At 45.3% G+C, this 26,793-nt stretch overlaps 1 protein-coding gene across 3 annotated transcripts; it reads left to right on the forward strand.

Annotated features, from left to right (window-relative positions):
• The first annotated feature begins 2,190 nt into the window (after positions 1–2,190).
• On the forward strand, positions 2,191–25,884 carry ASPA (aspartoacylase). 3 transcript variants are annotated; one of them, XM_040423341.1, is made up of 7 exons: positions 2,191–2,200; positions 8,684–8,924; positions 16,810–17,005; positions 18,277–18,370; positions 20,901–21,008; positions 24,798–24,907; positions 25,304–25,884. In XM_040423341.1, the coding sequence occupies exons 2-7, from the start codon at positions 8,692–8,694 to the stop codon at positions 25,499–25,501; spliced, it is 939 nt and encodes a 312-aa protein (XP_040279275.1). In that variant the 5' UTR covers positions 2,191–2,200; positions 8,684–8,691; the 3' UTR covers positions 25,502–25,884. The 3 variants fall into 3 exon arrangements, with proteins under 3 accessions (XP_040279275.1, XP_040279274.1, XP_040279273.1); XM_040423340.1 differs by lacking the exon at positions 2,191–2,200 and adding an exon at positions 2,207–2,571; XM_040423339.1 differs by lacking the exon at positions 2,191–2,200 and adding an exon at positions 2,591–2,807.
• Positions 25,885–26,793: the final 909 nt, after the last annotated feature.

The raw sequence follows: 26,793 nt of genomic DNA on the forward strand, positions 1-26,793 counted from the left end.
TGGAACCCCATTTTGCGGAACGGAACACAACAACGGTCGTGTGCATGAGGCCTAAGAATGAGTACATCAGAGGTCAGCAGTAGCGTGCCCGGGGGGGGGAAGGTCCACCCCTGGTGCTGGCTCTCACGGGGTGCCAGCAGGCCCGGAAGCAATGAGCGCTTCCATCAATACAGATGGAAGCGCTCATTGCTGGAGCGCTGACACCCACATACTGCGCCAGGGCAGGGAGTGGAGCGCATAGTTCCCTGCCCTGCCGCCGATTACTGCCATGGGCTTCAGGCCTAGTAGGCCTGAAGCCTATGCGATAGTGAAATCCCGGCGCAGGCGCGCGTGATGACATCATCGCGTGCGCCTGTGCCAGTACTCAGCAGCACAGTGCCGGGCAAGCGCAGATAAGTATTTACTTTGGGGGACATGAGGGGGCCGGGGTGTACACAGGAGGATGTGTGGGGGAAATATATGGTGGGATACTGTGTGGGGGCAAATTTTTTATTTTTATTTTATGTGCCAGCTTTGGGGGAGATGAGGGGGGTGCACACAGGAGGACGTTGGGGGGGAATATGGTGGGATACTGTGTGGGTGCAAATTATTATGGGAGGGATTACTATGTGGGGGGTGAAATTTCTATATGGGCAGCGTGGGGGACACTATTGTGTGGGGGCAGTGTGGGGGACACTACTGTGTGGGGGGCAGTGTGGGGGACACTACTGTGTGGGGGCAGCGTAGGGGACACTACTGTATGGGGCAGCGTGGGGGACACTACTGTGTGGGGGCAGCGTGGGGGACACTACTGTGTGGGGGCAGTGTGGGGGACACTACTGTGTGGGGGCAGCGTAGGGGACACTACTGTGTGGGGGACACTACTGTATGGGGCAGTGTGGGGGACACTACTGTGTGGGGGCAGCGTGGGGGACACTACTGTGTGGGGGCAGCGTGGGGGACACTACTGTGTGGGGGCAGCATGGGGGGCAGTGTGGGGGACACTACTGTATGGGGGCAGTGTGGGGAACACTACTGTGTGGGGGACACTACTGTATGGGGCAGCTTGGGGGACACTACTGTGTGGGGGCAGCGTGGGGGACACTACTGTGTGGGGGGCAGTGTGGGGAACACTACTGTATGGGGGCAGTGTGGTGAACACTACTGTATGGGGCAATGTGGGGGACACTACTGTGTGGGGGACACCACTGTGTGGGGGGCAGTGTGGGGGACACTACTGTGTGGGGGGCAGTGTGGGGGACACTACTGTGTGGGGGACACCACAGTGTGGGGGACACTACTGTGTGGGGGGCAGTGTGGGGGACACGACTGTGTGGGGGACACTACTGTGTGGGGGGCAGTGTGGGGGAAATTACTGTGTGGGGGCAGCATGAGGGCCTTTCTATTGGGGAGGCACTGTAGGGGCCATTCTATTATTTCTGGGGACACTATACAGGGATTATTACCTGAAGCACAATATAGGGTGTTATTATTACAGGGGACACTCTAGGGGACATTATAGCTGCTGTAGACACTATAGGGACATTTGGGGTAATTTATCAAACTGGTGTAAAGTAGAACTGGCTTAGTTGCCCATAGCAGCCAATCAGATTCCACCTTTCATATTTTCGGAAATCCAGTTCTACTTTACACCAGTTTGATAAATGACCCCAATTATGTCTGTTAGGGTCACTATTTTTTCAGCAGTATAGTACCTGGGGCATTGGGGGACACAACGGGCACAGTATTGGGAGTGGCAGCAGGATGATATTGTTAGGACACCAGGATGGGGAGGTTGATGGAAAAATTGAGAAATCTAATGTGTCTGTGTTACAAACTCTGTAGAGACGAGATGCAGCTGAAAGAATTAGTCATGACGGTCTAACGGAGGAGAAAAGGAAAGAGAAGGTCTACATGACAGGAGATGTCCCTGGATGTAAGAGGTATGTGGTCAAGTATTGGGGGGCTGCCAGAGAAATGACCCGCCCCGGGTGCCAAACACCCTGGGCACGCCACTGGAGGTCGGTTTACATGTTCAGGTTCAGCAGCTCTTTTGTCATCAACAAGTAGAAGCATATGATCTGACTGCTGACCTGAGACAAGTTCACACTGTGGTTGTGTGTGGTGAAGGACTCTTAGTCAGCAGATTAGGCACTGGGCACAGAGCGTGCTGATCTACAGGACTTTCTCACTAAAGTCTAAGACCAATCTCTTCTGTTAGGTCGGTGACGGCTCTTCTCGGGGTGATCTCCTGTATAGTGATCAGGTGAAGCTTACTGAGATGCAGAATGCAATGAGCAGACATGCAGCAGCAGACACAGGACTTGTTTGTCTAGCAGATGAGCTGCTTGCTAGCTTGCTGTGTGCTGTGTGCCTGGGCTGTGTAGGAAGTGGAACAAGACTTGCTTTCTTCTGCTTTTCAGTTTTTTTTTGTGAGAAAATCAGCTGCAGGAACACAAGGCCCAAGATGTTTTGCTTGACCTCAAATGTCCTGCAGCAAAGTTCAATGGGAGTAAAGTTTTTCAGTTGTGTATAAAGCTCCTTGAGGTCTGTTGTTGGGGCTGCGTTCCAGGATCCCTCCTCTCGGATTAGGTTGGTGTCTCTGTCTTGTTGTTGTGCAGTTTGGAGTTAGATATTGTTGAATATTCATTTGTGAAGAAAGTTTTTGTTCAGAGAAAAATCTAAGCAGTCTGATCGCTCCTTGGAAAGTCCAGTACAAAAGGGCAAGAAAGTAACTTCAAGATAAAGCTGGGAACTAATGTTTACTGAAACTGAGTAGATATAGTCCAGCAGGAGGAACGGTGCGTGCATTTTACCTGCTGCTACAGGTAGGTGTGTGGACAGCCCTGCCTGCCCTACGTCAACTGCCCATAAAATGATTGACTTTATTATTATTATTATTATTATTATTATTATTATTATGTTGTTATAAATACAGTGGTGTTATAGAATTTATTATGGTTATCAATGTATTATTATCATGTTAGTATTGTTATAGTAGTAGTTAGTAGTGTTGAGCGAACTTGTGGTTTCAAGTTCGGCGTACGAGGTTCAGGATCGGGTTATCTAAGAATTCCGTTATGGTCCGTGGTAGTGGAATCCATAACGGAATTCTTAGATAACCCGAATGCGAACCTTGTATGCCGAATTTGAAACCACAAGTTCGCTCAACACTAGTAGTTAGTATCGTTTTAACATTTAGTTAAATGGATTGCTTACGTTGTACAATTATGTCTTAAGCCGAATGCACACGGCCATGTTTCACGGCCGTGAGCGGTCCGTAGTAACCCGGCCTGGATTCCTGCTGAGAGCAGGAGCGCACGGCGTCATCGGTTGCTATGACACTGTGAAACATGGCCGTGTGCATACGACTTTAGGCTCTGTTCACATTAGCGTCCCGTTGTCTGTTGCTATTGAAGCCATGACAGATATTATGAATGTGGTTCATTTACGAAGACCGGCTTTTTTTTGTCAGTCTTTGTATCCCCATGCACTGTCGTAGCTTGCGTCTAATTCATGACGAGGCGTGAGGCTATTCCATCCCCTGAGTAGAGTAGTTTTACCCCAACATTTATGTCTGAAATGTTAGTAAATTAACTGGGGCTGATGTTCTGGTCCCTGTCACTCCCTCACCACTCCCAAATGTCGACGGGAGTTTTAAAAAAGTCACAAAAAGGGGGTATACAACTTTTTTTTATGCCTAAAACAGACACAGTGTGCTATGTAAATGACCCCCAATATGTTTTTTAAAGCCTTATTTTATGTGGATTTTCACACAGATTTTGCTGTGTTCCCATGAATCTGTGGCAAAATCCACGTGTTAGGCCATATTCACAAGTCTGTGGTGACATCTTTGACAGGACAGTCAGCGTAAGGCCTCATGCACACAGCGGGTCCACAATATGTGGGCATCGGCCGTGTGCTCCCTGCGGTCTGGAACTAAGGCACAGAACCCCCATAAAAAGCACTACAGAATGCTTCCGTGGTGTTTGTCTGTGCCTCCGCACCGCAAAAAATAATAACTTGTTCTATTTTATTTTTTTATTTTTTTTACGGTGCGGACGGATCACAGACCCATTCAAGTTGAAGAGGTCTAAGGCTGCTTTCACATCTGCGTTTTCCTTTCTGTCATGAGGTCTCAATAGCGGAGGAAAACGCTTCAATTTTTGTCCCCATTTATTGTCAATGGGGACAAAACTGAACAAAACGGAACGGAGTGCACCAGAATGTATCCCTTTACATTTGGTTGCGTTCCCATGCCGGACACAAAACCTCTGCAAGCTGCATTTTTGTGTGCATCATGGGATACTAATGAAGACGGATTCGGCATGAAACACAATGTTAGTCAATGGTGCCGGATCCGTATTTTTTTATGTCCGAAAAAACTGATCAGGCACCCATTGTGCCGGCTTGTTCATTTTAGAGAAAATCCATGCGGATCCGTTCAAAACTAAGCGTTTTTCCTGATCCCCTGCTGCATCCAGGAAAAACGCAGATGTCAAAGTAGCCTAAGGCCTTAGGCCTCATGCACACGACAGTATTTTTTCACGGTCCGCGAAACGGGGTTCCGTTGTTCCGTGATACGTTTGCGTTTTTGTTTCCGTGTGTCTTCCTTTATTTTTGGAGGATCACCAGACATGAAGGAAAGTGAAAAAAAATCTAAGTCAAGTTTGCCATGCAAATGATAGGAAAAAAACGGACGCGGACGCAGATGACAATCTTGTGTGCCTCAGTGTTTTTTCACGGACCCATTGACTTGAATGGGTCCGCGAACCGTTGTCCGTGAAAAAAATAGGACAGGTCATATTTTTTTGACGGACTGGAAACACTGATCACGGACGCGGATGACAAACGGTGCATTATCCGAGTTTTCAACGGACCCATTGAAAGTCAATGGGTCCACAGAAAATCACGGAAAATGGATCAACGGACACGGAACACAACAACGGTCGTGTGCATGAGGCCTTATTCAGACATCAGTGAATCACGGATGTGTATAGCCGTGTTCTCTACTTAGTGACTACGGATCCATTGCGCTCATTATAGTCAATAGGTCCATGAAAAACACAGACACGTATGATCATATGAGTGCAGGACAATAGCCCCGCGGGCAGCCCGATGCGCACAGTATCATAGTGACCTATGATGCTGTGCGCTCCCGTTCGCACGATGTATGCCGCTCCGGGACATATGGCCCGCTCACAGACCGTATGTCTCGGACGACATACGGTCGTATGCATGAGCCCTTAACACGGTTAATTAATTTTCAACGTAGCATTGTCCTTGGAATACGAACTAGGCTGAGTTCACACTTCCGTTATTTGGTCAGTTATTTCCATCAGTTATTGTGAGCCAAAACCAGTAGTAAATCCTTCACTTTTTTTTACGGACTGTATGTAAAACCATTCACTTCAATGGATCTGCAAAAAATGGAAGTTACTCCGTGTGCATTCTGTTTCCATATGTCCATATTTCCGTTCCGCAAAAAATAGAACCTGTCCTATTATTGTCCGCATTACGGACAAGGATAGTACTGTGAAGAGCCAGCTGTTCCGTTCCACAAAATACGGATTGCACACGGATGTCATCTGTATTTTTTGCGGATCCGTTTTTTGGGGACCGCAAAATACATACGGACGTGTGCATGAGCCCTTAGACACGGAGGGCAAAAAACAGACGCACGGACCAAACACGAATTCTTCACGGGCAAGTCTACTTTCACACTTGCGTTTTGGCTTTCTGTTTGTGAGATCCATTCAGGGCTCTCACAAGCGGTCCAAAACGGATCAGTTTGCATTCTAATGCATTGTGAATGGAAAAGGATCCGCTCAGAATGCATCAGTTTGCATCAGCTCAGTCTCCATTCCGCTTTGGAGATGGACACCAAAACGCTGCTTGCAGCTTTTTGGTGTCCGTCTGATGAAACTGAGTCAAACGGATCCGTCCCCATTGACTTACATTGTGTGTCAGGACGGATCTGTTTGGCACAGTTTCATCAGACGGACACCAAAACGCTGCAATCTTTGACACAATCTGGCACAATAGAAACCGGATCCGTCCTCCATTGACTTACATTGTGTGTCAGGACGGATCTGTTTGGCTATGTCAAAGGTAATACAAACGGATCCGTTCTGAACGGATGCAGAGGGTTGTACTATCTGAACGGATCCGTCCATGACGGATCCGCACAAAACGCGAGTGTGAAAGTAGCCTAAACCAGTGACCATCTTGTTACAGATGTCATCATGGACGTTTGAATAAGCCCTAACACCCGTGCAGTGAATTTGCTCTAAAATTCACATTATTAATCTACGGCAGCGTTTTTTGTCCGGCCAAATCACAGCATATTTGGCGGGTAGTGGCCGGATACCATTATCGTCAATGGGGCCAGCGGGCAATGCGGTATCATTCGGATATGCCAGACCCAGAGAGCTCCGGCAGGATGTTCTCTGCCAGAGACCTGTAACGCTAGTGGGAAACTAACCTAATTCTTACCATAAAACCAGAAATCTGATGAAATAGAGATGAGTGGTTATGACTAGGGATGAGCAAATTGACTTCGGATGGTACATCCGAAGTCGATTTGCAAAAAACTTCACTGTGGTACCTTGGAACCGAACCCGAGTTCAGTACCAAGGTTTTTTACAGTAATAATTAATTCCTGAAATTATTACACGAAGTCTTGCGTGACTCGCAAAGTAATAACTTCAGCTCATCGGAGCCAATACATTCTAATACTGTACGGAGCGGGAACTCCGTACAGTATTACAACTAATCTACAACTATCTCAGTAATCTGAATAAAGCCTCCCGCACACGACTCTGTCTGTTTTTGCGGTCTGCAAAACACGGATCCCGGCCGAGTGCATGCCACCAATTATGTTTGGACTTCTGAAGAAATGTCCTATCCTTGTCCACAAAACAGACAAGAATAGGACATTATTGGGGGTAATTTGTCAAACTAGTGTAAAGTAGAACTGGCTTAGTTGCCCATAGCAACCAATCAGATTCCACCTTTCATTTTCCAAAGGAGCTGTCAAAAATGAAAGGTGGAATCTGATTGGTTGCTATGGGAAACTAAGCCAGTTCTACTTTACACCAGTTTGAAAAATGACCCCATTTTGTGAGGCCGCGGAACGGACATATGGATGGGGACAGCACGCCGCCCCATTGAAATGAATGGTTGCGGATAAAACCGTGTGCATGAGCCCTAAGGCTTCTTTTTACACAGCAGTATTTTGGTCAGCATCTTGCATAGTACTTGTTAGCCAAAATCAGGAGTGGAACATGAACTAAAATGGAAATTTTTGCACCTCTTCCATGTTTTGGACACACTGCACAGTGAGGGGGGGAGTTGCCCTTGGTGCCAAACTGTAAGGGGGCGCCCAGTTGTCTGAGCACTGTTAGTCAATGCTATTGCAGGCAGCGCACTGACCACATCCCGCCATTTCCATTCAGTGAATGATTCACCGAACGTCGATGTCAGGACGCGCGCAGTGTGCTGTTTGCGACAGAGTGAATGGCACTGACTCAGTCACAGGCTGGCTCAGGCCTGCGGCGGCCTACAAGGGTGTCGGGTGCACGCACCTTGCTCTCTCATAGGCCACGCCCCCTCAAGGCCTAAACCAGGTGGAGTACTGCTCCAATGGGGAGGCTGCAGAAGGGGAACCATGGGAATAATTGTCAGTGGGGCTGGCTGGGGGCCAAATGGGGCCTAAATACAGATTAGCCCGTGGAGGATTATTATTGTGGGGGCTTAAAGGGGTTTAATGCTTTTCCCATATAAATGACCTCTCCTCAGGGAGTCGGGCCCCCGCCGTTCCGCTGTTTGAAGAGACTGCAGCTCTTATCTGAGCGCTGTGTGCTCTTCACTGTTTACCTGCTCAGTATCCAGGTGTACTTACAGCTCCTCTGTCCCATTCACTTTAAATGGGACGGAGCCATTGTAGTTACATCTCGCCCCATTCAAGTGAGGAACTGTAATTACACTGTTTACCGCTGCAATGCGGACAGTGAGCAGGAAAACCGCGATGAGCGCTGCCTTCTCTTCATACAACTGATTGGTGGCGGTAACGGGAGAAGGACCCCTGCCCATCTGATATTGATGACCTATCTGTTGTGCAAACTCCATATAGGCCCCCATAGTAATAATACTCCTTATTAACTCCTTAACAACCAAGCGCCTTACATGTATCAGGAGCAGCTCGGGTCAGAGACAGCTGGGGAACCTGAGAAAAAGACAGAAGCCGCCTATTACCGCTTCTCCTTTGCTCAGTGTATAGCACTCAATGAGCGCCATGCGCCCTGGCAAATTTACTAAGATGTAAATGTAGGCGAAAAACGACACCAGCCATTTTTTTCACCACGCATAAGAACTGCCATAGATGCACGTAATTTATGTCATAAATTAGATGAATATAGGCAGGGCAAGGGGGGGAACTAAGACCACCGTAAAAAGCCACCTTAGTAAATGTACCCCAATGTGAACTGCGCCAAATGGATAAACGATTTCACACACACACACACCAGGTACTTCTCAATTTTCGCTAAATTAGGACCGTATTTTTGTATGTTTTATTTTAGTCTCCTCGATGTTATAGGCTACAGAACAAAAGATGGTCTCTCCGATATGTAGTGAATTGGAGATGCAGAATGATTTGGTCTCTGAGATTTACTGACATCTGTCTCTTTTTCTATGTTCTCAGCTGTCAGCATGGCGGCAAGCAGAAATCACCCTGCTATACGCAGAGTGGCAGTATTTGGGGGCACCCATGGAAATGAGTTATCCGGAGTCTTCCTAGTTAAACACTGGTTAAAACATGGAGGGGAAATTGCCAGACCGGGCATGGAGGTGAGACCATTTATTACCAACCCAAAAGCTGTGGAGAAATGTGTTAGATATATTGACACTGACCTGAACCGAGTTTTTGACAGTCAAAGTCTTAGGTAAGAAAGCATCATGTTTTCTATGATATAATTTAGAACATATTATAGATTTTAATTTGTGTTGGGATGTGGGTGGTAGCAGAGACTATTAGGGTCATTTATCAAACTGGTGTAAAGTAGAACTGGCTTAGTTGCCCATAGCAACCAATCAGATTCCACCTTTCATGTTTCAAAGGAGCTGTGAAAAATAAAAGGTGGAATCTGATTGGTTGCTGTGGGCAACTAAGCCAGTTCTACTTTAAACCAGTTTGATAAATGACCCCATATGCTTTTCTGTAAAACCTGGGCGATTCTGTGATCAAATAATAAAAGCAAAGTTAGAACGGAGAGCTCAGCACAGCTTAAGGGTCCATTCACACGTCTGCATCCGTTCCCGCAATTTTGCGGAATCGATGCGTACCCATTCATTTTCAATGGGGCCGGAATGTGCTGTCCGCATGTGCACTTCTGTTCCACAAAAAAAAATAGAACATGTCCTTTTCTTGTCCACAATTGCGGACAAGAAAAGGCTTTTTCTAAGAGAGTGCCGGCGATGTGCAGTCCGCAAAATGCGGAACGCACATTGCCGGTGTCCGTGTGAACATAACAGTTGCTTAACAAAACAGGAATGCACATGGAATACCGTATTTTCCGGGGTATAAGACGACTTTTTAACACTAGAAATTATTTGCAAAAGTCGGGGGTCGTCTTATACGCCGGGTATAAGGCAGCGCAGGGGAGAAGGAAGCAGTCCCTCCCTCCCCCCTGTGCTGCCCGCTGCCACGAATGATGAGAGAGGGGCGGAGGAGGGGCCTGTGGTTTATTTATTGCAAAAAAACGATTTTATAAATATACAAATTACCAGTAACGGTACGTTTGTGCCCAAGGGGCTATCGCCGTTTTGTGCCCAGCCGCGCCCCGAATTCTGGATCCCAGCGCTGCCCCTCTCTTAATTTATTCACTGCACTTCCGTTTTTTATCTTCTGAAGCCGCTCGTAATCTCGTGCATGCACAGTTAGTTGGAGCACTCGATCGTTCTTGCTGTGAGGGTGGAGGGAATAGAGGAGACAGCGCCAACTAACTGCGCATGCGCTAGATTACGAGCGGCTTCAGAAGATTAAAAAAACGGAAGTGCAGTGAATAAATTGAGAGGGGCAGCGCTGGGATCCAGGATTCGGGGCGTGGCTGGGCACAAAACTGCGGAGCGACAGCCCCTTGGGCACAAAGGTATCGGTAATTTGCATATCTATAAAATCACTGTTATACGGTAGTCTTATACGGCGAGTATAGCCCAAACCCTATATTTTAAATGGAAAAGTTGGGGGTCGTCTTATGCGCCCAGTCGTCTTATACGCCGGTAAATGCATAAGATGACATTAGGTTAGACCAATAAAGACAGTAGCAGGGTGCAGAAGTGGTCACACCACTCTGGGATGTTACACCTCCCCACCCCTCAGTGCCTTCTGTTGTTTCTCTGTGATTCCTTTTGTAACTGTATCCATATATTGACAATGGTTGTTACCATTCCACTTGTCGATGGTGGATGTCCCTATACACGGTCCAATCTATGCTGACAATATCATCCTGTATGGGAAAACATTATTTTAACAAGGGAATAGGGCCATCCAATTGCGGAATGTATGAGGTTTGAGACCAGGAATCCCTAAAGATGGTTGGGCAGAGTGCAAAAGTGAAAAAAAAAAAGTCTCACCTGTCACAGGTTCTGAGTCCAGCTCCATTCTCCCTTCTCCTCCACTTCCAGTTTCTGCTGGACTGGAAATGTAATGTGCTGTCTACATGAACTATTGAATGATGCCTCAGTGGTAGCAGTGGTGATGGGCCGTGCCTAAACAGGTTACCCCTGCTGTCCAGTAAATGGCCTCAGCAGTGATGCACCAGCACCAGAGGAGAAGGGAGCTTGGCACTGGACCACAAGCACCTGAGACAGGTCAGAATTAACTTTTGTACCCTGGCGGCCATCTCAACAGGGGTCTCTGATAACCCCTTTAAGAAGTGTCATAGAGCTGAACCTGGACATACCCATATTTTCACTCCAGTCATATGAGCATCGGAGCATGTATTCGGCGACGTCACCGGCTCTGATGGGCCGGCTTTAGCACTGCCCTAGTTGTTTTACAGGCTAGGGCAGCGCTAAAGCCTGTCCATCAGTGCCGGTGATGTCACCGGGCCCACTGCTTGGCGGAAGCCTCCGCCTAGCAGTCCCTATGGAGAGCATAGCATCTCCATAAAATGCCTTTGCCCTGCAGGGTTCAGCGCAGGGCAAAGGAGAGCATCGGAGCATGAAATGCTCCGATGCTCATATTAGTGGGGCTGCCTGGGTGAAAATATGGGTATGTCTGGGTTCAGATCGGAACCCGGACTACCCCTTTAAGGGTCCTTTTACAAATATAGATGATCTGACAGATTACTGGGAATGAAGCAGACACCGCCCAAATCTCATAGAGAATTATTATTCCTGCATAATCCTTGTTTTGACAGTACAATCTGCTGCATTTTCCATGCCGGCAGAATGACAGGATCACCTGATGAACAAGCCAACGCTCGTTCACTGGGTGATCGTCGACACCTTTTACGCAGGCAGAAAATCGGGAACGAGCTTTTATACAAACGCTCATCTCAGATAATTTGCCCGATAATCTGACATACCCCTGTTTTCACCCAGGCAGCCTCCCTAATATGAGCATCGGAGCATTTCATGCTCTGATGCTCTCCTTTGCCCTGTGCTGAATCGCGCAAGGCAAAGACTTTTTGAGGAGATCCGGTGACGTACCAGTCTCTCCATAGGGACTGCTAAGCGGAGGCTTCCGTATGACAGTGAACCCGGGGATGTCACCGGCAATAATAGGCGGGCTTTAGCGCTGCCCTAGCCTGTAAAACGACTAGGGCAGTGCTAAAGCTTGCCCATCAGAGCCGGTGACGTCACTGGCAGTACACCGCTAGGCGGAAGCCTCCACCAAGCAGTGTAAAAACATAAACAAAAAAGCCCTTTCCCTGCGCGATACAGGGCAAGGGGGAGCATGAACTGCTCCGATACTCATATCAGGCGGGCCGGAGGGGCGAAAATGGGGGTATGTCCGGGTTCAGCTCTGAACCCGGAAAACCCCTTTAAATAGTTGCAATCTGTTTTGCAAGATATGAAGGAAACTTTTTCTAGAATTGCTTTCTTTTATTATCAATTACAAACATAAGAGAACAACACAAATTGCAGTATACATACCGCATACAAAGATACATTGCGACATGCAATCATGAACATCAGTACGAATTGCTTTCTTTTATATATTTCTGAATTTTAGTTTTATTGAATAGCTCTGCCCCTATAAATGTAGTGAAGGGTAAAATGTGCTGAGAGCAGCATTAGCAACCGACCTTCCAAGACCAGGGAACATACTGTACTTTTTACTTTCGTATGAATGAATACAAAAGTATTATAGGAGTGATACCGTTATTAGCTAACCAGAAAAGTCATATTGCAAGTTTCCACAGCTCAGAGGGTCCTTCTTCAAGCTGAATTAAAAATGGAAGACTGAGAAACTAGCACAGCCTTTACAGGCTGTTACATGAAACCATGTGTATGGGGGACGCATAGTTCTAATAAGACAGCGCAATAAAAACTGTGGTTTTGTTACAAATGGACAAGGGCACCAGAGGTGATGTGTGTGGATTAGGGATTTGGAGCCCCACTGGGGGAAATGTGAGATGTGTCCATGTAGTGGCTCATAAGACCTGGTGTTAGATTTAGTCCTTGGGTCAGTGGCTGGAACATGGTTATCAGCTTGAATTCCCAACTTTTTCTATCCCTATAATCCTTAAAATTTCCTTTAAGAATTAAAAATTGTAAGTCTTCCACAGAGTGTCCAGGTCCAGTGTAGTACTTTTTGCCCGAATGTTGTTCTTCAACATAATCTGATGTTTGCACCACCTTTGTCCGCTGGCTTGATGACGATCTCCTTGTTCCGTGCTGAGATTCTGCTTTACTCTGTGTTTTGTCCAAAATATGAGATTTTTCTTAAGCAGTCTATGTACTCAGATTTTGGATTTGTCCAGATTGTGGGGTCCAAGCTGTCCTTTTCTTCTTTGCTGACGCTTTTTGTTCCTCCTTCACTTGTGATGTCAAATTTGTCAAGAAAGAATTCTTTCACTGGTAATCTGAAGACCATTCTTCTGCAAAAATGAGTTCTGTCAAGTTGTTTTGTGGGGCAAAATTATTTCCAGAGTTACCTCTTCGGGCATACAAACAACCACCAAACCTTAGGAATCTCCTTGTCTCAACATCAGAGACTGGAACGTTTCCATACAACATTAAAAAAGCAGGACCTGCACATGTCCTATCTACAGACAGTCCATATACCCAACAGACCTACAACATCACTGACACTGCCTCATGTGAATCCTCCAATGTGGTGGACATGATACTTTGTACAAGGTGTCCTAAGGGGGGCATTTATATTGGGGAGACTGTACAGCATAAAGCACAAGGCCGATACAAGTGTGGGAAACCATTTCTCTGCACCAGGACACTCTAGAGCCTGTATTAACACAGCCCGATGTGGCAGACAATTGTCGGGAAGGAAGCATTCTCTCCCGGTGCTAGCTAGCGGAGGAGACCGCTGCTATTACATACAACGATCTCCTCCACAGCATGGGGGGAGGAGCGATTGTTATATCATCACTCGTCCCCGTGCTGTCTGGTGATTTGCCGGCGGCAGATCGTGCTGTCTAATAGCGTGCTTAAAAATCTGAATTGCCCGATGAACAAGCGTTTGCTCATTCATAGGGCAATCGGTGGCAGTATTAAAAAAAAAAAAAAATTGGCCAGTGTAGTACGGGCTGTGCTACACTGGCCAATTTTTTTTTTAATTCTTAAATTTTAAGGGTGATAAGGCTTGCTTTGACAATTACCTATTGTGAATGGTGGTAATGAGATCACCTCTGTATATAGATAAGTAGGTGACTGCAGTAGTGTGATCTCTACAGACCATAAAGTGGCGCCTATTGTAAGGTTTAGTGGCCAGTATGAAAACTGCAGGATTTTATGGTTTTTGTTTAAATATAGATATTGACATGGAAAATTTAAAATAACATCAAAAATTATTTTAAAATATGTTTAACATAAAAACATAATTTAAACAATAGGTCATTTTCTGATGACACTTTCCCTTTAAGAAGGAGCCCTGTGCTCTGGAAGCTTGCAATATGACTTTTTCTGGTTAGCCAATAAAGGTATCATTTCTATAATTTTGTATTCATTAACAGAAAAGTAAAAAGCCTGATTTATCATACCTCCACTCCAGCATTCTGGTGCCAAAAAGTCTAAAAATTTAAACCATTGTACAAAGTTTTGCTACTTTTTTTGCACTCATTTGCGCTAGATTTTGCGACTTTTAGCATTTTTACACCACTCCCTTCAGTTTTGTAATGTGGGTGTGGTTAGCTATGTTAATGAGTTTTACTCCAGATTTATCACTGAGACTTTTTCTTTTTAAAAGTGGCAATCTCACTCCAGGAGGGTGGAGTAGGAAAACTGGAGGAGCTTCTGTAGAACAAAGTGTTAGGTCTAAGGATAAGGGCTCGTTCACACGAACGTTTTTTTGCGTTACGTATACGGGCCTTTTTTAGTTCCTTAAACGGAACTATTCATTTCAATGGTTCCACAAAAAAAAAAACAGAATGTACTCCGTATGCATTCCGTTTCCGTATTTCCGTTTTTCCTTTCCGTTCAAAGATGGCTGCATTCCAGTCATTGGGTCCACAAAAAAAACGGAACACATACGGAATATACTCCGTATGTCTTCCGTATCCGTTCCGTTTTTGCGGAACCATCTATTGAAAATGTTATGCCCAGCCCAATTTTTTTCTATGTAATTGCTGCATACTTTATATGTCATACGGAAAAATGGACCGCAAAACACTGAAAGAGCCATACGGTCGTGTGAACAAGCCCTAAGACCAATTTATCAAGTAATATGAGACATTTGATAAATGTGGCATAAAGTCCTCCAACGTAGACTCAAGCAAAACGGACTTCACATTTCCCCTCATGATACAGTAAATTCCCCCCAAAGTATTTTCTCTGGCTCACACAGTACTGTGCATTTTTGCACTGCTGGACCAGGGAACATTTCTCTTCCATGTCAGTGACATTTCTGCTTGTGCTCATTCGTCCCATCATTTGTTCCTGGGGTTTGTTCTTGGCATGAGTTGAATGGATCCACTTTGTTTCATTATCACAAGTGATGCTGCCCGGGATTGCACAACCCAGCACTTCTGTATACTCAATGGGAATACGCTAATCCTAATAAATCTCTTCATGATATCTTAACTAGTATTTCAGTAGACACAATGATATGTTAACACCAGCTTGTATTTGCCCTATAGCATGGAAAATGCAAACCTCTAGCATAAAACAGCCTTATTTTGTTGATGCAGCATTTTGAAAGCTGCTTGAGATATATAGAAATTTCTCCAAAGATTCCTGCTAGAAAGGGTGAAAAAGTCAGATTTAAAGGGCATCTGTCAGCAGATTTGTACCTATGACACTGGCTGACCTGTTACATGGGCACTTGGCAGGTGAAGGCATCTGTGTTGGTCCCATGTTCATATGTGCCCGCATTGCTGAGAGAAATGAAGTCTTAATATATGCAAATGAGCCTCTAGGAGCAACGGGGGCATTACCGTTACACCTACAGGTTCTGCGCTCTCTGTAACTGCTGCATCCTCTCCACTTTGATTGACAGGACCAGGTATGATGATGTTACCATTGCCTGGTCCTGTCTTTTTTTAAAGAGTGTCAGCAGGATAAACTCTGTTAAACTAGATATAGGGCTGATCCTGCAGATTAAAATGATACCCATCTCATGAAAATCAGTTGCTGTGTTCCCAAGAAAACAATTCTTTATTCTATATGTTAATGATGACTTCAGTGCACTGAGGGGCAGGGCCAGCATTGGAAAGCTGTGGTCCCTCGGTGCACTGAAGTACTCATTTGCATAACGAATACGTTTTTTTTTTCCTTCGGTAATGCAGCAACTGATTTTCACACGAGAGGTACAGTATCATTATACTCAGCAGGTTTAATAGAGTAGACCCTGTTGATAGGTGCTATTCAAGGCTGTATTTCTATCACTGCTTACAAATTTGAGTTCTAATGAAAGCTGTAAAAATCTCTGTACAGTTAGCTCCCCCTAGTGGCAGCTATAGGAAGACAGAATTTTATTATGTTGCACTATGAATGTGTGAAGGATATCTGAGAATTTAAAAAAATCAGAGCGCTGTGGACAAGTGAAGGGCACCGTGCCCCATATCTGATGGGAATGCGCTTTGTTACAATCTTTCTGGTGTAAAGTGATACATCTTATCTGTAAAATTACCGAGACAGAGCTTGATAATAATCGCACCCCCTTGTTGTTATGCATGCTTCCCGCTGCTCTAGGCAATCGCACTAGAGACCTCATCAGATTCCTAGTTTTAGCAGCTAAAACTGTGATTCCTCTCTTATGGAAAAATAGTCGCCAAATAACGCATTGTATAGCGGCTGTGCTTGGTATCACAGCTCAGCCCCATCAACTTCAATGAGGCTGAGTTGCGCCTAGGCCATGTGACCGATGAACGTGCAGTCACTCAGCCTAGGGAAAGCTGCAAGAAGGCTGCCACGCTATTGCGAGCGTCGGTGCCTTCTCAAACAGATGATTGGTGGAGGTCCTGAGTGTCGGACCCCCACAGATTAGATACTGATGAGCTATCCAGAGGATAGGTCCTCAGTATTTAAGTCTCGGAAAATCCTTTTAAATTGTACCCTAGACAGCATTTTATTTAGCAAGTGCTGTAACCAAGCAGATTCATGTTCCTTTCTAGGTAAGAGATGTCTTGTCTTCTTATTTTGCAGCAATGATCATGCAGGAAAAGTACCATATGAAATAGAACAAGCACAAAATATCAACTACATATTTGGTCCAAAAGGGAGTAGAGATGCTTACGATGTAATACTCGACCTGCACAACACCACTGCACACATGGGGGCGACACTGATCCTCGAGAATTCTAGAGATGTTTTCACTATACATATGTGCAAATACATTCAGGTAAGATAATGAACGCATCTGAGGACACAAGGGTCATCCATGCTCAACTAGTACTGTACTTTTTGTAGTTTCAGACTTTGATGTTTTTCTTCATGACTATATGTAGGGGTCCTTTGGCACTGTCACAGCAGATAATGGAGACCGGGATGCCCTTGTGCAGCTATTAGCCACTGGGATCTACAGAGTTCAATATTGTCAGAGGATTCTGCTTCATGTCACAGGTTCTTGCACTGCCATCTCTGGTGGGCTACCTCTTTCCTCCGTAATGCTCTCTCGGGTGGTAATTTACTGGCCCCTGGCACTGGATCTCCTCATTACGCCCTCAGTTGATGCTTTCACTACACTGGTGTGGGCCTCCTTGCAAACCGCAAACAAGAATTTGCATACCATTCTTGTTAATTCCTTCTATCCCAATAGTGTGCCCTGGAAGGGGAAAGAAAGTGGAAGGCAGTATGTAACTCATCAACACAATTCTACAAAAAAAAAAGGCATATCGCACATAACAAGTTAACAAATCTGAACCTATTGTCCAGAATAACATTTTACGTAGGGTGGGTACTATTAACCTGCCCACACACTCGTGTACACATGGTAATACATACCATAAACACATGCTGAGGGTGTACACGGGGTCAGCCCCCAGAGATGGTTATGTCACCTTTCTGTTTTCCAAAAGGTGGAGAGTGGAATTGAATAACCTTGAGAGTTAGAGGGGAATGTCACCATTTTATTTTCTGATATGGGCCCTTTCTCTCCTGTGTAAGCCCATATGGGCCTCATATCTGAAAATGTCCTCGGGGCTTCACTGGCATGGAAGGTTTTTTTTTCAAGTTGCTCTCTTACATCCCTGTAATTTAATCATAAGAATTACATGTTGTTTCAACAAACTTTGCGTAAGTCAATAGTACAGGTGAATATAAGGGGAAAAAATGCCCTTTTCCACCTCTAGCAGCTCATTCTTCTTCCCTTCTCCATAGACTTTCATGGGCAGCATGTGTGTTTCTGTCTCCTTAAATAAGCTCTTTTATGTCTCTTCTCTATAAATGCGGCTCATAGTCTTCTATGGGCAGCATGATCCTTCAGTGAGCTCACAGAGGTCAAACAGACTTGTCAGGGAATGTTAACCTGGGACGGGTTCAGGAGGGAGAAAGAAGCATTTTTTCTAATAAGCTATGATACAAAGTTTCTTATAGTCACCTGCACTATTGATTTATGCAAACTTTTTTTGAAGGCAGTGACCATTTAAGTTCTTCTTTTTACGTATACCACAGAAGTCCATGGCTCCTGAACCTTGTGCTGTGTTGTTAATTGAACACCCTGATGTAAAATATGCAACAACTCGCTCTATAGCAAAGCATTCAATTGGTAAGTGACCCTGGACTCTTCCACTATATTTTAATACAGAAATGTTAATTGACGAGGCAATAAAAGAGGCGCAGAGAAACTCTGTACTAAGCAAAAGATACTTATTATATTAAAGGTTCATATTATAAGTACTCATAGCTGCCCAAAGGGACTCTCTGCTCCATTATCGAATTAAAAGTGGCCATATACATAATAATGCAAACGGTCAATTGCTATTGATTACCTGTATCTTGCTAATACATGGGGTTCTGATCAATGGTAATTAGCTTCCAAAATAGATTGGTAAACTAAACAATAAATATTTTATGTTCATTAATGGAGTATCCCATGAATGAAAAAAAAAAATTATTGAAAGTAGCGCACACCAGTTATTTTAACTATGTCAATGCAAAAAAAAAAAGTGTTCTTGTATGTAATTGTCATGTGTCCTTAGGCTACTTTCACATTAGCATTTCTATTTTCCAGAATTGAGATCCGTCATAGGGTCTCAATACCGGGAAAAAACGCTTCCGTTTTGTCCCCATTCATTATCAATGGGGACAAAATGTAACTGAACAGAACGGAATGCTCCAAAATTCATTCTGTTCCGCTTGGTTGTGTTCCCATATCCGTCATGGGATGCGGAGCAAGACGGATCCGTCATGGCCCACAATGCAAGTCAATGGGGATGCATCCGTTTAACTCTGACACAATAGAAAACGGATCCGTCCCCCATTGACGCACTTTCTTTTATTTTTTATATATATTTTTTTTATTAGAGCTGATCGTGGGGGTGCCGGGTGTTGGACCCCCCGCCGATCTGATATTGATGACCTATCCTGGGGATAGGTCATCAATACTAAAAGCCCGGAGAACCACTTTTTTCTTTTTCTTTTTTTTATAATTAAATTTTTATTGAAATTTTTTAACTTCATATAACAATATTATAACATCTTTAAAATACAGTCACATATCAGTATTATAACAATCTTTAAATACATAACTTTATATTCCCCTCCCCATTGTCTGCAAAATAAATACCGTAAGTCAGATGTTACTGTTTGCATCCACCACAGTAGTGCACCTATTATTGTAATTATTTATTATATATATCACTCCACATACACACATTTTACCATCTGGTGTAGGATGTCTCTGTGGCACTTGTGGTCTGTTGTGGGCACCCTCCACTGTATGCATTTTTTTCTGGGGATCGCCCTTAGCAACAGACCACAAGCGCAGTATCTGCTCCTCCGAGTATAAATGCAAAACTGCATTTGGGGTTGAGCATTTCCTGCCATTTGAGACCATGTATTTTTGTCATTAAAATTTTTCAGAATTAGTGCCATATATTTAAAGCACCCATTTCACTTTTTCCGACTTAAAAGTCGGATAAAGTGGTTGAGGCCAAAGGCAACTTTTTTTAATTCCAATTTGTATTAAATTAAAATTTCTTCCACTTGATTAAAAAACAAACAAACAAAAATTTGTCATCTGAAATGTTGCACACATTCTGCATTGCCTGAGGGTGATTAACGCACATACACTGGGAAACTAGGTGCAGGGAGCCCATACTAAGTCTTGCTATGGGGTCCTATGAGATCTGTGTACACCCCTGCCTTTAAAGGGCTTCTGTCACCCCACTAAACTCATATTATTTTTTTTTGTGTACTTATAATCCCTATACTGCGATATTGCTATACATTGTTATTAATAATTTTCGTTCAGTAGATTTAGCAAAAAACTTACTTTTATGATATGCTAATTACCTTTCTACCAGCAAGTAGGGCGTCTCCTTGCTGGTAGCAGCCGCAGAAAACCGCCCCCTCCTTCTGTTGATTGACAGGGCCAGCAGCGATCTCCTCCTCCGGCCGGCCCTGTCAGCATTTCAAAAATAGCGCGCCTGTGTTGATTCGGCGCAGGCGCTCTGAGATAAGGAGGCTCGCCTCCTCAGCACTCCCTCAGTGCGCCTGCGCCAATGACGTCTTCTCTTTCGGTGACATCATCGGCGCAGGCGCACTGAGGGAGTGCTGAGGAGGCGAGCCTCCTTATCTCAGAGCGCCTGCGCCGAATCAACACAGGCGCGCTATTTTTGAAATGCTGACAGGGCCGGCCGGAGGAGGAGATCGCTGCTGGCCCTGTCAATCAACAGAAGGAGGGGGCGGTTTTCTGCGGCTGCTACCAGCAAGTAGATGCCCTACTTGCTGGTAGAAAGGTAATTAGCATATCATAAAAGTAAGTTTTTTGCTAAATCTACTGAACGAAAATTATTAATAACATAATGTATGGCAATATGGCAGGATAAGGATTATAAGTACACAAAAAAAAAGAGTTTAGTGGGGTGACAGAAGCCCTTTAAGTTCTCCTTTTCACATACTGTATATCACATAATTCCTGTCATTGGTTAGTGTATTTGAATGCCGTATGGTTGTATAATGCTGAAACATGTAATCTGGCTTTAGGATTAACTGAAGGTATTATTATTATTATTATTATTATTATTATCATTATCATTATGATTATTCATTTAATGTTGATTTTTTTTCCACAGGTGTGGAGGTTGGACCTCAACCACATGGTGTGATTCGAGCAGATATTCTACATAAAATGAGGAACGTAGTAAAGTATGCAGTCGACTTCATGCAGTATTTTAATGAAGGTACAGATACTGGTTGAGAATTACATTCTGCTACGTGCAAAGAATGATTTCATACAGAACCACAAAATCTACCAGTGGAGTTGTTCTTACAACATGCGCCCCTGCATTTTGGGATGATCATCTAAGATACATCAGAGAAGTTGTCCCAGACAAAGGCACATTTGCCCTGGGTGTTGGGGTACAGTTTTTTTTGTATACTGTGGCCTTTAGAGGCCACACATTCTTAGGCAGGGGCGGATTGGCCATAGACCCTACAGGGAATTTTCCCAGTGGGCTGATGCCCTTAGGGCCACCCTAGCCCTCCTCACTGCTGCTGGCCGGGTACATAATACTAGGGGAACAATAGAGGTCATCAGATGAAGTCCAGGCAGCATGCTGAAGATAGGGCTTGCCTGGTGTTGTGGTCCACATCTCACCTCCTAAGCCCCCTGCTCCATATCTGTATTAGAGACAACTGGAGGAGGAGGACAGAACATGGCAGCTATTGAGGGCCAACGCCGAGAGACAGCTTCTGGAGAGGTATTTTGTGCCGCACTTAGGTATTTGGTTCTGTGGGATAGTATTCCGTGTATCACCTTCTGTTGATTTGGACCTACCTACAACGTTGGGGCCACGTTTCGTTTTTTCCAGGGCCACTTTAAGTTCCCAATCTGCCCCTTTTTCTTAGGTCCACATACTGGATCTTTAGCCGGGGCAATGGAATGATGTGGGGAAAGGGGGACACCAAAGCGCCACTCTGTTTTTTCTAAAGTATTTCAAGACACCCTAACCCCCTCATAAATTGGTAGATCCAGGGCTTTTTTTCTGGCGGAACGCACCGGAACGGCGTTCCGCCACCTTTTGACATCGCAAGCTGCGATGTATCAGCGGGGAGGGACTGGGAGGAGGAGCTGGGGGCCGGTGCGTTCACTGTGCTCCGGCCCCGCAGCTCCAGTAGAGACTTATAAAATGTTTAATGAAATGAATAATGATTCCTGCTGCCCCTCAGTAGTATAACATTCAATGTATTTGTACTCACAGCCGGCTACTGACATCGTAATCCAGGCCGGCCGGGTAGACGAGCGGCAGCGTCACTGACTGACGTCACCTGCCTGGGCCGCCTGCTTCATTCATAAAGTAGGCGGCGCACTCACGTGACGTCAGTCAGTGACGCTGCCGCTCGTCTGCCCGGCCTGCCTGGATTACGATGTCGGTAGCCGGCTGTGAGTACAAATACATTGAATGTTATACTACTGAGGGGCAGCAGGAATCATTATTCATTTCATTACACATTGTATAACTGTACTGGAGCGGCAATGGGGGGTCTGTGGATGACACTGTTATGGGGTGGGGGGGGGGTATATGGATGGCACTGTTATGGGGTGGGGGGGTCTGTGAATGGCACTGTTATGGGGTGGGGGGGTTCTGTGGATGGCACTGTTATGGGGTGGGGGGGGGGTCTATGGATGGCACTGTTATGGGGTGGGGGGGTCTGTGGATGGCACTGTTATGGGGTGGGGGTGTCTGTGGATGGCACTGTTATGGGGTGGGGGTGTCTGTGGATGGCACTGTTATGGGGTGGGGGTGTCTGTGGATGGCACTGTTATGGGGTGGGGGGGTCTCTGGATGGCACTGTTATGGGGTGGGGGGGTCTGTGGATGGCACTGTTATGGGGTGGGGGGGTCTGTGGATGGCACTGTTATGGGGTGGGGGTGTCTGTGGATGGCACTGTTATGGGGTGGGGGGGTTTGTGGATGGCACTGTTATGGGGTGGGGGGGTCTCTGGATGGCACTGTTATGGGGTGGGGGGGTCTCTGGATGGCACTGTTATGGGGTGGGGGGGTCTCTGGATGGCACTGTTATGGGGTGGGGGGGTCTCTGGATGGCACTGTTATGGGGTGGGGGGGTTTGTGGATGGCACTGTTATGGGGTGTGGGGGGGGGGTGTGGATGGCACTGTTATGGGGTGTGGGGGGGTGTGTGGATGGCACTGTTATGGGGTGGGGGGGGTCTGTGGATGGCACTGTTATGGGGTGGGGGGTCTGTGGATGGCACTGTTATGGGGTGGGGGGGTCTGTGGATGGCACTGTTATAGGATGGGGGGGGGTCTGTGGATGGCACTGTTATAGGATAGGGGATCTGTGGATGCCATCCCCAGATCCTCCACCCCATAACAGTGCCATCCTCAGATCCCCCCATTAACAGTGCCATCCCGAGATCCAGTGCCATCCCCATCTGGGGGGTTTCTTTGCTGGGCTGGACTTTTATGGCCCCCCCTCCCCCCCCAAATTTTACTTGCGGTCCTAGGGTTGGGTAGAGGGGGCGGTCCTAGGGTTGGGTAGAGGGGGCGGTCCTAGGGGTGGGTAGGGGGCGGGTAGGGGGGGCGGTCCTAGGGTTGGGTAGGGGCGTGGCCAGGGGAGGGGGGGTGAGTTCCACCACCTTTTCTCTGAGAAAAAAAGCCCTGGGTAGATCACAAAGAAATCTCTTAATCAGTGGAGCACAGATAAATAATGTTGTGAGGTTGCGGAGAAGGATGCGTATTTCATAAAAAAATAAATGCAAAAAAGCAGATTTACTAAAGCAGTGGGACGTTAGATGAGGTAGACTTTATGTAGCTTCTAATGTACTGATATATTAACTACTATAAAAGTAATAACTAATATAAAAGTCATTCAATAATCCTGGTTTATGTAGCCTGATGATTTTATTTTTGTACATACATTGCAGGGACAGAGTTTCCACCCTGCAGTATAGAAGTGTACAAAGTACTGGAAAAGATAGACTATCCAAGGATGGCACTGTTATGGGGTGGGGGGGTCTGTGGATGGCACTGTTATGGGGTGGGGGTGTCTGTGGATGGCACTGTTATGGGGTGGGGGGGTTTGTGGATGGCACTGTTATGGGGTGGGGGGGTCTCTGGATGGCACTGTTATGGGGTGGGGGTGTCTGTGGATGGCACTGTTATGGGGTGGGGGGGTCTCTGGATGGCACTGTTATGGGGTGGGGGGGTTTGTGGATGGCACTGTTATGGGGTGGGGGGTCTGTGGATGGCACTGTTATGGGGTGGGGGGGGGTGTGTGGATGGCACTGTTATGGGGTGGGGGGGTCTGTGGATGGCACTGTTATGGGGTGGGGGGTCTGTGGATGGCACTGTTATGGGGTGGGGGGGTCTGTGGATGGCACTGTTATAGGATGGGGGGGGTCTGTGGATGGCACTGTTATAGGATGGGGGATCTGTGGATGCCATCCCCAGATCCTCCACCCCATAACAGTGCCATCCTCAGATCCCCCCATTAACAGTGCCATCCCCAGATCCAGTGCCATCCCCATCTGGGGGGTTTCTTTGCTGGGCTGGACTTTTATAGCCCCCCCTCCCCCCCCAAATTTTACTTGCGGTCCTAGGGTTGGGTAGAGGGGGCGGTCCTAGGGGTGGGTAGGGGGCGGTCTTAGGGGCGGGTAGGGGGGGGTCGGTCCTAGGGTTGGGTAGGGGCGTGGCCAGGGGAGGGGGGGTGAGTTCCACCACCTTTTCTCTGAGAAAAAAAGCCCTGGGTAGATCACAAAGAAATCTCTTAATCAGTGGAGCACAGATAAATAATGTTGTGAGGTTGCGGAGAAGGATGCGTATTTCATAAAAAAATAAATGCAAAAAAGCAGATTTACTAAAGCAGTGGGACGTTAGATGAGGTAGACTTTATGTAGCTTCTAATGTACTGATATATTAACTACTATAAAAGTAATAACTAATATAAAAGTCATTCAATAATCCTGGTTTATGTAGCCTGATGATTTTATTTTTGTACATACATTGCAGGGACAGAGTTTCCACCCTGCAGTATAGAAGTGTACAAAGTACTGGAAAAGATAGACTATCCAAGGAATGACAGTGGTGACCTTGCTGGAATTATTCATCCAAACCTCCAGGTATGCTCTGCTAGATTGGCTGCATATTGAAGGTGCTGTCACGGGTTTAATAGGCATTACTCTTCATATATTACCATTTGTTATTTTATTCTTTGTCCATCTGTATGTGCCTTTAAAGTATTGATCATGTGTATGCTGGACTTTCGCTCTATGTCACAAAGGGCAGAGGCGGCACTGACAATCGAGGTCCTATTCACTTATGCCCTGTATAGTGGACTGTATATGGGGCTGTGTAGTTCCCTTTTCAGTGGGTTGTGGGAAAATTGGTGATTAGTAAGTGAGGGCATACTGTAGCAATATGCCATCACTTCCTATAGGGAGAAAACCCCTTTCAATATAATATTATTATTATTATTATTATTATTATTATATATTTTTTTTTATTTTTTTTTACAGGATCAAGACTGGAAACCACTGAATCCTGGTGACCCCATGTTTATTACAATGGATGGAAAAGTTACCTGCTACGAAGGGGAAAATACAGTTTATCCAACATTTGTGAATGAGGCAGCATATTATGAAAAAGGTCAAGCTTTTGCCAAAACTGAGAAAGTGACACTCACTGCACAGTCAATTCATTGTAACTCTATATAAGAACAAGTCATTCAAGTCCTATTATGCTATTATCTTGGTGCTTAAAGAAAACCTGAAGAGTTTTTTATTTTTTTGTTTCTTTTATACAAATTATGAACGTCCTGAATCCTGGGAGCAGAATTTAGATGAAAGATCCTGGAATTTGTAGTGGACTCATCAAATTCCAGTGCGGTGGGCCATGCACTTCTGTCTCTTTTGTTACCGGATTGAGGTTGCACTTTGCAAGACAGCTGATTTTTACTGAAAGGCAAACCTTACTCCATACATTGACCATGGACTATTGGTAGTGTTCTCACCATTTGCTGCTTTTTTATCAGTTGTTCTGTCACTTTTGCAATACAGCAGTAATAAAAATGTTACCTATGTTATAAAAGGGCAGAGACCAAAAAATATTTCCCAGGGTTCAAATTGGAATTGATGTTGCCAATGCCAGAGCCGTGTGTATGATCCTGTATGGGGGCACACGGATTCCCTGTGGCTCTGTATTATGGAACAATAGGCACTCCTCCTTCCCACTGAAGTCAATGACACAGAGGAGCTGTAAGTACACCTGTTCACCACTGTTATGTCGACCGCAAGCTGGTAAATTGGAAAGAAACGGGTGCACTTGCATGAGCGCTGTGTTCTCTTCAAACAGCAGATCAGCGGGAGTCGGACACTGACCTATCCTGAGGATAGGTTATCAGTATAGGTACCAATCAACCCCTCTAATGGCAGGGGCTACATGAGGACTCTTTCCTTAATAAATAATTACAACTCAAGCTTCACCGGACTAGAGATCTGTCCAGTTTACAGCACTAACGTAGTCAACTTGCAGGAGTTATTGGTGGCAACCATGGCATCTTTCTTCTCTAGTAATTCATGCAATAAAAATAAGCTTAAGTACTAATTTCATAAAAAATATATAGTTTTATTATCACTTTTTTCACAATGCCTTACAATGTATTTTAAATAAATATATTTAACAGAGAAATAAGTTGCAGTCATTGACTCCTTGTTAATATGACATTATTATCTTCAAGAAACCATATTGCAGATATTAGAGGTAGGATTCACTTATGAACTAAAACGCAAACTTAAATGACAGTGAAAAGCACAAAATAATAAATATACCAAAAATGTGTACACCTAAAATACAAACTTCTACAAATATTATGATATAAATAGTGTAAAAAAACACATAAAAACAATGTAAAAATCAAACATATTAAGTCTGTTTGCTGTCACGTAGCACTAGATTTGTGCATCCCTGAGATTACAAATTCCTAGCACCAAGCATTTACCAGAGCAGC

This window comes from Bufo bufo, chromosome 3 (genome assembly GCF_905171765.1).
Source record: "Bufo bufo chromosome 3, aBufBuf1.1, whole genome shotgun sequence".
Classification (NCBI taxonomy): domain Eukaryota; kingdom Metazoa; phylum Chordata; class Amphibia; order Anura; family Bufonidae; genus Bufo; species Bufo bufo.

Coding starts and splice junctions, on each gene's coding strand:
- ASPA (XM_040423341.1), top strand. CDS start 8,692: ATGGCGGCAAGCAGAAATCACCCTGCTATACGCAGAGTGGCAGTATTT. Junction 17,006..18,276: donor ATATGTGCAAATACATTCAG/GTAAGATAATGA, acceptor CGTATACCACAG/AAGTCCATGGCTCCTGAACC. Junction 21,009..24,797: donor CATGCAGTATTTTAATGAAG/GTACAGATACTG, acceptor CATACATTGCAG/GGACAGAGTTTCCACCCTGC.